This window comes from Muscardinus avellanarius (genome assembly GCF_963383645.1).
Source record: "Muscardinus avellanarius genome assembly, chromosome: 7".
NCBI classification, from domain to species: Eukaryota; Metazoa; Chordata; class Mammalia; order Rodentia; family Gliridae; genus Muscardinus; species Muscardinus avellanarius.
The window spans coordinates 77,559,887-77,570,330 of NC_137793.1; the positions used below are offsets into that span (position 1 = coordinate 77,559,887).

Below are 10,444 nucleotides of genomic sequence, written 5' to 3' on the forward strand. Positions count from 1 at the left end.
TGGGAGACATAGTTAATCTCAGAAGTCATCAGGTCATTCCCAAGTGTCCATCTTACCACTTTATATCTTGAAGGGGCTTGCTCTTCAAATTGTACAGAATGCTTAATCCCTCTTATTATTGTCCTGAGACATGTAATATGCCTGCTCTTTGTTGGGGAAATGTTTAGGAAATGTAGATCACCTTAACTAGTGAAGAGGATAAGCCCACTTTTTCCACTCTGTAACCAAAAGAGCTGGGCCTATATAATCAGAGAGTCAGTTTATATTTATATTCCTAGGGCTTTTTTTTTTTTTTTTTTTTTTCTGTTTAGTTGCAAGCAAAGATCCCTAGATTAGATTAGGGAGACATTTTATTTTGTCGAACCAATCCTATAGACATTTGACTTTATTAGGAAATCATCAGAACAAAGTTGCAGCTATAAGGTTTTGTTTTGCAGTGTTGTGCCTCAGAAATGGAAGGAAGTTGTAAAACTCTAGCGGGGAGGTAGCAGCTTGGAGACTTAATTCTTTTTAAGGAGTTGTTTGTTGGTTTTAGTGCGTTTTGTTTCTCAAATGTTTGTTTTACAGTGATGCAGCAGCATGAGATGGGTGCTTAAACTTTTAATGAACTGATTATGAGCAGGTCTAATAAATTCTGTAGTTGATGCTCTATAAGTGTTTGACTCAAGAAAATTAAAGCACAAGGAGCGGAAGTTTCTTTTTATTAGACAGGATCAAAGAATTATAGACATTTTTACTAAGTGGTCATTTTGCACTGGACTATAAACCTTTTGTAGTGAGCTTTACCAGAAGAATGTTTTACCTTACATTGGATAATAAGACTTGAACTATAAAATATTTGTGCTAAATTATTTACTACAATTGTTTTTTAAAAATAAACTAGATAAAAGCCTCAAAGAAGGCATGCAGGTTATAAAAATTTGTCTTGCAAAAGTCAGAATGAGCAAGTACTTTTATTTTTTTATTTTTTATTTTTTATTTTTATTTTTTGGTGGTACTGGGGTGGAACTCAGAGGCTTTCTACCTCTGGGCTATACTTCCAGACCTATTTTTATACTTTATTTGGAAACAGGGTCTCACTAAGTTACTGACAGCCTCACTAAGTAGCTGAGGCTGGCTTCGAACCTGTGCAATCCTCCTGTCTCAGCCTCCCAAGCGCGGGGATTACAAGCGTGAGCCACCACGACCAGCTTGAGCAGGTACTTTTAAATGTTTTAATTTCTTACTCTTTTTTTAGCTTTTATCTACAATAGTAACTGTAGTTCCAAGATTTTCCACATTTTCCGGAGTATGCAGAATATGTCCTAAATAGCAGTTGTAGTTATCATCAAATTATAATGATAGCATAATTATCTCTTTCTAGTATTAGGAAAAAAGGAAAATTCATTAATTATTGCTTTGTGTTGAGTGAATTTATTAAAAAGTAACTTTATTACATACAGGTCATTGTTAGCAATCTAACATAACTGAAAACCTCTGTGAAACTTAATTGTTTTTATGTCCTGAAGATATTGTGAGTTTTAGACCCATTTCATGTGCTTCATTCTGGTAAGACTTGGTTCATAAAACTGCTTTTTACTTTAGCTTTTCATATGAAGTGTCATTTGTGGACCAGAAGCCAACAAGTCAGGGTAACCTTCTACAGGTCTTTAAAGCCCCACTAAGCCCGGGCGTGGTGGCTCACACTTGTAATCCAAGCACGTGGGAGGCTGAGACAGGATCACACAGGTTCGAAGCCCGCCTCAGCTACTTAGTGAGACTCTCAGCAAGTTAGTGAGACCCTGTTTCCAAATAAATTATAAAATAGGGCTGGGGTGTAGCCCAGAGGCAGAAAGCCCCTGCGTTCCACCCTTAGTACCACACACACAAAAGAAAGTAAATAACAACAACAAAAAAAAAAGCCCCACTAAAAGCAATACACTTGTCTTCACTTTTGTGTGTGTGTGGCGGGGTATTGGGGATGGAACCCTTCTACCTCCGGGCTACACTCCCAGACCTATTTTTTATAATATATATTTTATTTGGAAACAGGGTCTCTTAAGCCAGCGAGGCTGGCTTCGAACCTGCACGATCCTCCTGTCTCCGCCTCTCAAGCGCAGGGATTATAAGCGTGCGCCACCATGCCAGGCTGTCTTCACTTTTTTCTTTTTTTTTTTTTTTGGTGGTACTGGGGGTGGAACCCAGAGGCTTTCTACCTCTGGGCTATACTCCCAGACCTATTTTATATTTTATTTAGAAACAGGGTCTCACTAAGTTGCTGAGAGCCTCACTAAGTAGCTGAGGCTGGCTTTGAACCTGTACCATCCTCCTGTCTCAGCCTCCCAAGCACGGGGATTATAAGCGTGCGCCACCACGCCCAGCCACTTTTTTTTACCTAGAAGAGTTGGTAACTCTGCCAGAGTGTATTTACCTGCCAATTAAATCTGGTTAATTGAAGAAACCACATCTCTCACAGTCTAAAGTGTGTTGTTAAACTATTCAGAGTTTTAAATGCAAAAGGAAATTGTGAAATAATTAAATATTGATTTTAATATCAAAATAATATGCATGTTTGAATTTTTATCATTTTTTGAAATTTTAATAACTGTCAACTTTAAATCCTTTACTTTTCTAAATAAAATTAGAGAACCAGAGAATTCAAGGAGTAAGGGAAATGGGATTCAATGTATTGATACCTTATACTTGTAGATTATGTCAGTTACCAAACTGGTACATCTGTGCCTAAGGGTTGTACAACAGATGTACTAAGCTATGTAAGCTGGCCTTATGCCTCGTCTAAACTATTGCATTACCCTTTTCAGCCTTTATTACTTAGGGTGATACTAAAAGATAAGTTAATTGACATAGGCCAAAATAATGTGGGTTTTGTTTTTTGGGTGTGGTGCTGGGTATCTGAGCCATGGCCTGCATGTGCAGTAGTAGAGCCAAGTGCTCTACTTCTGAGCCCTGTCCCTATCCTCAAGACTAATGTTTATAGAGAGTGTACAAACTGTGAAAGAGGAAATGTGGTAGAATGACATATTAGTTCACCAAAACAAGTAACAACAGGACAAGGGAAAAAAATCACATTGGGAAAAAAGTAACAGTAATCCTTAAATTTTCAGGATGGTTTTATTAAAGTCCCATGCTGTGTATAAACATACAAGTGATGAGAAAAACATTAACTTGAAACATGCACTTACCTGGTATTTTCTAAAATACCATCATACAAGTTTTCATTTACTTAGAAAAATACCCACTAAAACAATCACAGTTTTTCATAAAGATTAAAAAAAAAATGTATTGGCCAGAACAAAGTCCAGGAGAATAAACAAGATTCTGAGTTGTATGTCAAAAAAACTGTACAAGGTTGTACATAAAACTATAGTTTACAAAAGCCTTGGGTATAGTAAGAATACTGAATTAAGATTTCCAAAGTTCTATTTACCAATATCTATTAAAAAAATCCTTATGAAGTAATCGACTTAGAAAAAGTGAAATGCTCATGATTTCAGTGTGTATAGAAAATACTAAATATTACTTTCTGAAATAAATGTACTCAAAACAGCACAACATAATACAGTCTCAGATCAAGATTTCTGTCATTCATTTAAACTTTGCATATATTACCATAATGGCTTAAGCATAAAATCTCTCTTGCATAATCACTTTTTAAAAATTAGATTCCAAATCATCTCACAAATTTATTTTTTATCTTTTGAATTATAGCTAATCTTAAAATCATTTTGGGGAGGTAAAAGATAATTGGGGTTATTGTTTGGTTGCTTGTTGAAGGAATTGCCATAATATTTTAATTAAATTATTATTAGGATTTAGGAGTTTGATGACTTTCCTATATCTCTTAAGAATTAACATACCCCAAAACCAATAGGGATTAAGATAACAAGTATGAACATTTTAAGTGAATTTACATGTTTCCATGACTAAACCTTGCTTTGGGAGACTGAATCTAAAAAAAGTAGGGAAAAGTTTAGGGTATTAATTGAATCAACAGGCCAGTTGCAGTTTTAAGACTTAGAACATCAGCATATTGGGAACAGTTTTGTATTCCTTTCCTTTTCCCTCTTGTGGGAAAGAAGAAGCTCTGCAACCATTTGACATTTTGTGTTTAGAAGAGAGAGTCCTCAGGTAATACTCGGCAAGTGCTATTCCAAGTTCTTAGAATGCATGCAGTGTTTTGAGTAGTGTACTTATTGGATAGAATAAAACTTCAGATGGATAAACGTAAGTGGCTAGGTCCGTATTGTTTCAGAATGAGAATGCAATGACTGGCTACTATGAACATCTAAGTACATGTGGATATGATGCTGCCAGTGTGTGAAAAGTTATAAAGACAGCTCTCTTTTTTTCTTTTGGCCCAACTCAGGGCCTTACAAGTGCTAGCTATGTGCACTTCCACTGAGCTATAACCCCAGCCCAGCATTTTAAATTCATACTTCATTTTAGTCTAGGTGAGATATATACTGATTTGGTCCAGTTCACTGAAAGGTATTAAATTTCCTTTTTCAGGAAAATAATACTTTTGTTAGTAATACTGATTTCTAGGATAAAGTGAGTACTTGTTTTGCTTTCCTTGCCACCCCCAGAGGTTTTATTGATAAATATTCTCAGCAGATCTTTCTTTTATTCTTCTTTATAACTTCCTTTGTCAAAAAAAAAGCCAGAGGCCAGAGTAAAATAACACTTGTTGACTGTATCCCTTGGTCTTAAGAGTTGGCATGGCGGCTAAGATAAAATAAATGAAATAGAAGCCCTACCCTTGGTATTTATAACCTACAGGCTATGGATGTTGCCTTTAAGTTAGCCTGTGGGGTCTGCAACCAGACGTTACATCGTAACTACCATGTATGGGCCAGATAGGCATTCTGTTTTATGAACTTAATCTCACTATAAGGTGTGATACTGTACCAGAAGACTTCTGCTTAAAAAAAGAAAAAGTTCTGCTTCTCTAATTCATTTATTTTCTAATACTTCCTAAATGTCCTGAAGAAATTTAGGTAAAAAGCAAGGAACTGGAAAATAATACTGTATCATATTTGGCCTTAATATAAGACATTGGAACACATCTTTAACAACAGTTAAGTCCTTCAGAGTTAGAGCCTGACTCAGTTTAAAAATCAGGTGACATGTAAACAGAGTGTTTCTGGTTCTCAGGACCCCTGATTTATTCCTGATCTCTTTGTCTTTCTAAGAATGTTTTTGTCAGAGGTCATTTCAATACTGCTAAATTTGTGTAACAAGTGCATAACCTCTTGTGCTTTCTGCTGGACTCTGCAAAGTTTAAATGTTAGTGACAGAACACAGACTAGTTTCTGAATGTGCTTGTTTTGTTTTGAAAAAACAAAAACTGCCATCAGTGAATGCTTTAAAAAAGATGAAGAAGGAAGTAATCCAAGATCCTAAAAATGGTTTCTCATATTGCCAGGAGAATTTCAGTGCTTTTTAGTAAAACACTTGCATATAATACCTTAAATCTCATCACATGTGTGCACCAGGAAAAAACTCCAGACTTGTGGAGATCTTCATGGGGAACTTTGGAGAAACAATACAAATAGAATATAAAAAACCAAAATACCATTGTTTGCATATCTAATGTCAAAAGGCTGAGGTAATATTAACTGCTTTAAAAAAACCCACCCATCTTTGCTTCCGTTATTGCTGAAAAAGACTAATACTGATTGCGTTTAACTTACTATTACCAAAAGTGGGAGGGAGACAGGATTTCATGAACATTTACTACTGGTGAGGCATGATGCTCAAAGTAAATAAAAGAATGTTGATAAATGGAAAAATATAAAACTACAGTTAAAGTTGGTCATCCTTGAGATCTTGAGTGAGGGGAACAGTCCATCGTGGAGTCTGTTACTTTATCTTTGCATGGTTGTTTTCAGAGTTTGTTTTTTTTTTTAAAGCTAAGTGTTCCCACCTCCTCAGATTCTATTTCCAGGTGAATCCTTAAAAATAAAATTCACAATCCTTAATAAATAGTCGCAGTTCCTCCTGAAGTTGCTGGGGTAAAGTGCAGAGAAAAGCACCACAGAACCCTCCTGCTGGCCCGGATGGCTTGCCTAGATGCGGATTTGATAGCCCACTTCATTCAGAGTGCTGAGATCAGAAACCTTCTTCTCAGGCAGGGCAGGCCTACGGGTAAAAGAAAGGTGGTCAGGGAGAGGGAGATGGGACAGAGAAGGGTGGTGAGCATTTTCCAGGTCCTCTACTCACTTTTCCAGTCCTTTGATTTCTGTCTTACTCTTTCTACCTTTCACCTCATTCCACTAGCCTGAGCTCCCAACTCCACTTGTTCTTGAGCCTTTACAGGTTTTAAGGCTTTCAGTGAAGAGATTTAAAAACAAAGTCTCCAGGGTGCTGAATAAGCCTTTTTAGCTTTAAGCTTGAATCTAGTCACATTGTAATTTTTTAAATTTTTTTATATTTATTTATTTATTTTTGTGGTACTGGGGATGGAACCCAGGGGCCTTCTACCTCCGGGCTACACTCCCAGACCTATTTTTATATTTTTATCTGGAAACAGGGTCTCTTTCTCTTAAGCCAGCTGAGGCTGGCTTTGAACCTGCGCAATCCTCCTGTCTCAGCCTCCCAAGCGCAGGAATTACAAGCATGCGCCACCACACCCGGTCACATTGTAATTTTTGAAACCCAGTATCTGTGCACCTTGCAAGGGTATAAAAGGTCACATGTACTGCAGAACCTAAGAGTCTAATTATCCTGGAAGCTGACTTCTTAGTGTTTGTGCCCTGGGAAAAGTCCAGGAATTACAGGTAGCTCTGGTTCTGGGAGAGACTCTTGGTTATTGCTGATGGAAGGTTACCCTTCCAGGTTGCAATGTATTAAATCAAGGTGAATCTTTCAGAAATCAACTGAAAAAAAAACATGCCATTGTGGGAAATCATTCAGTGGCAGAGCATTTCTGTCCCCTAAGGGACATACTCTAAAATACTTTGCTCTACAAATGCTAAGTTACACCTAAAATCATGTAAGAAAGTATTTGAAGCCCTGGGAAATAGGAGGGGGGATCAGTTAGTAGCACATCTATCTTTGTTAAAGACATTTTCTAAATAACTTTCTAATATAACAGGATATCTAAGCATTCTTATGGCTTATATTACTTTTTTCCATTTTCCTAATGAGCTTCCTCCCACCTTCGATAAGAAATAACAGATTATAAACCGAGTTCAGGATGTTCAGTATGTCTAGTGAGTTCTAATCCAAAGGTTTCCATTGAGCCATTTTTCTTAGGTTTAAAAATGAAAGTACATAAGGTTTCTTGGTTCATACCTTTGAAAGATTTCCTGACAGCAAATGGTTTTTTTTTCCTGACATGAAAGGGATCCAACTCACTCAACTAGAAATAAACTGCTAATTTCTGTCAACTCAGCTCAGTGAGTGGCATTAATACTCTGCCAACAAATTCTACCCTTCTTTTTTTTTTTTTTTTTTTTTTTTTGGAGATAGGATCTTGACCACCAAGCTGTTGTCCTTCTCTCTGAAATTCAGCTTCAGGGAGATCAAGAAGCTTTCTCTGATTTGCCACTTGCGCCCACCAAAATAACTTATGATCTTAACTCTCTGTTCTGAAAGGAACCCATGCCTCTTATTTCTGTGGCTCTTCTCAGAGTTCCTGGGATCCACCACCATGCTAATAAATATAGCTGACTTCAGGGAGAAATCCCAACACTTGTGTGTAGACTCTGAATCAAAGAGCTCAAGGCTTCCAGCCTTCAGGGTGATGGCGTCTTCTCGTCCAGCTTTCCTTTAAAGAGGGCCACTGCCACCGGCCTGGAAGAGTGGCCCCCAGGAGCCACAAGAGGGCCCTTCCTAAGTTGACAGCTAAAGGAAACATCATTTTGCTTGAGGATTCAAACCTAACATGTCTGTCCTTGCCCTCAGCCCACTAATATCAAAAGAACTATAGTCCTTATAGATAAGTCAGGCTTACAGTCCGTATATATCTAGTTCATTTTGTCAGAAAGCCTCGGATCAAGTCTATTTTGTCTTTTTGCCTGAGGTGATATTATCATTACAAACAGCTGATTTGAGATTGACTCTCCACGCATTAGAATCAGCCTAAGACGTGTGTTAAAAAGGCAAATCAACTTCTCACCTCCCTGGTGTGCTCCACTTTTAGAAAAATTCAGTAATAAAAAATTAACTTGCCAAGAGATAAGCCTGAACTACTTAAATGCCTTCCTTGCTTTACAAAAGGAATAAATGGAGGTCATTTCCCATAGCAATTAAAATACGATTTCACCTTTTCTGGTATTATAATTGTGAAAGCACATATGTGAAAGCACATATTCCTCATCTAAACAGAAACTACATGTGTATTAGATTATTTTTTTAGTGTGTGTGTGTGTGTGTTTCCTGGTGATTACTCTCAGGAGCATTCTACCTCCAAGGTACACACCAGCCTTATTTTTTAGTTTTATTTTTTAGACACTCATTAGAGAGTCTCACTATTCGCTGAGCCCATCCTCACACCTGGGATCCTCAGTCTCAGCCTCCCAAGTACTAGGCTTATAGACATGCACAACCCGCTTTAAGCTGATATTTTTAATTTAGCTGTGTGTGGCAGAGTCTGTTAGAGTCCTTCAACATCCATCTCCCTTCTTTAGTAATATCTGCCCCAGTTTTTAGCTGGGCACATGGCTGCCTGGAGTATGAACTACATATCTCAGCCTCCCTTCAGCCAGACCTGGCCTCGAGCTGATTTGAAGCCAGTGAGATTTAAGTGGAAGTGTGAGTAGCAGTCAGCTACCATGATTTGCCCTCAGAAGACAACTGGCATGTGCCCTTCCTGATTTTCTTTCTCTTCCTGCTGAGGGGAATATGGAAATGATGGCGGAGCTTGGACCTTGAGGTGGTCACTTAAGACAGAAGAGCAGTAAGAAGCCCATCCTGTTGAACTGCTTTTACACAATGGCAAATCATGTCTTAATCACCAGCTTCTACCTGACCCTACCCACAGCCAAGTGTGGTCCTGATGGATACCAGTTCCTTCCATCAACTCACTAATGTGAATTCACACAAGAGGCTGGTGATTGGGCTCTGAGTCAACCCGAGGAAGGGGAGTATAGGGAATACGAACTTGTTTCTAGCAAATTATAATTCCACTCAGGAAAGATCCCCATACCCCAAGTAATGTGAGGAGCCACACCCACTTCCAGGAGTCAGTCTCTCTAACTATGAACTGTGCAGGACCTGAGCCATGCTGGCTCCTTAAATCTCCTACTGTGCCTCTGCTTAACAAGAGTCCCTTGTTCTGTGGTCTTGTAGGGTCTACCAATGGGCTCACTCCAGTTTCTGAACCTTTTCTTTTGGTGCTAAGGATTGAAACCAGGGGCTCTCTACCACTGAGGTTCAGCCCCTAAAACCTTTCAGGTACATGGTTTTGGTTTGTTTTCCAGTACTGGGGATTGGATCCAGGACCTCATACATGCTAAACAAGGTCAGCACATTTCCACTGACTGAGCTCCTCTTTTTATTTATTTACTTATTTATTTATTGCAGTACTAGGGATTGAACATGGGAGCATTCTACCTCAGAATTATAGCTCCAGTCCTATTTTTTATTCTTTATTTTGAAACAAGGTTTCACTAAGTTCTAGAGGGCCTCACTAAGTAGCCGAGGCTGGCTGTGAACCTGTGATCCTCCTGTCCCAGCTTCCCAAGTACTGGGATTACAAGCGTGCGCCACTTCCTCTTTATTTTGAGATGGGGTTTTGCCAAGTTTTTCCAGAATGGCATCGAACTTGGCATCCTCTTGCCTCAGCCTCTGTAGTAGCTAGAATTAGTGTGTACCATCATGTGTGCTTCAGGTACATGTTTTCTTCCTGACCTGGCACTATCCACAACAGCTCACACCTCCTCTCCTCCCGAAATTAAGTAAGTGGCCCTTCACATAGGAACATACTGCCATTAAGATGCTAGTTTAAAGCCAGGCATGGGAGCACACATTTGTAATCCCAGTACTCGGAAGGCTGAGACAGAAGGTTGCAGGTTGGCAGCCAGTCACAGCAACTTAGGCCCTGTGCAACTCAGTGGGATTGTTTCAAAATAAAATAGGCCTTGGGGTAGAACTCAAAGGCTGAATGTCCCTGGTCCAGTCCCCAGTATCATACACACACAAAATAGATGCTAGCTTAAGACTGTTGTTTCCTAAGTGTTGAAGTAGGTCTGCACTCACTGGCCTGTTATTCTAAGTCCTGTGTCCAGCAGCACCTCCTGGGAAGTCAGTGGCCAGGGTAGGCTGTGGGGTGGGGTCCCGGAGGGACAGCGCTTGCCCACTCATCCCTGCAGCACAGGCTCCAGCTGGCCGCAAGCCACCTCAGGAGCCACTGTTTGGCCACTTGTCCACCTCTCTCATGTTGGAGCCCCTCTTCCCTAAGGAGCAGAGTTTCTACCATACTTTTCATAGTTCATATGTT

The 10,444-nt window shown here is 39.1% G+C and overlaps 1 protein-coding gene across 2 annotated transcripts in view; it reads right to left on the minus strand.

Annotated features, from left to right (window-relative positions):
- Positions 1-6,068: 6,068 nt before the first annotated feature.
- VASH2 (vasohibin 2) overlaps positions 6,069-10,444 on the minus strand; it is a gene marked incomplete at both ends in the record, with an annotated part of 38,320 nt that continues 33,944 nt past the window's right edge. For both annotated transcript variants that reach the window (XM_080699070.1, XM_080699069.1), the window contains one exon: positions 6,069-6,141. In XM_080699070.1, coding sequence (XP_080555196.1) covers positions 6,069-6,141 — 73 coding nt within the window. The remainder of the gene's footprint in view (positions 6,142-10,444) is intronic.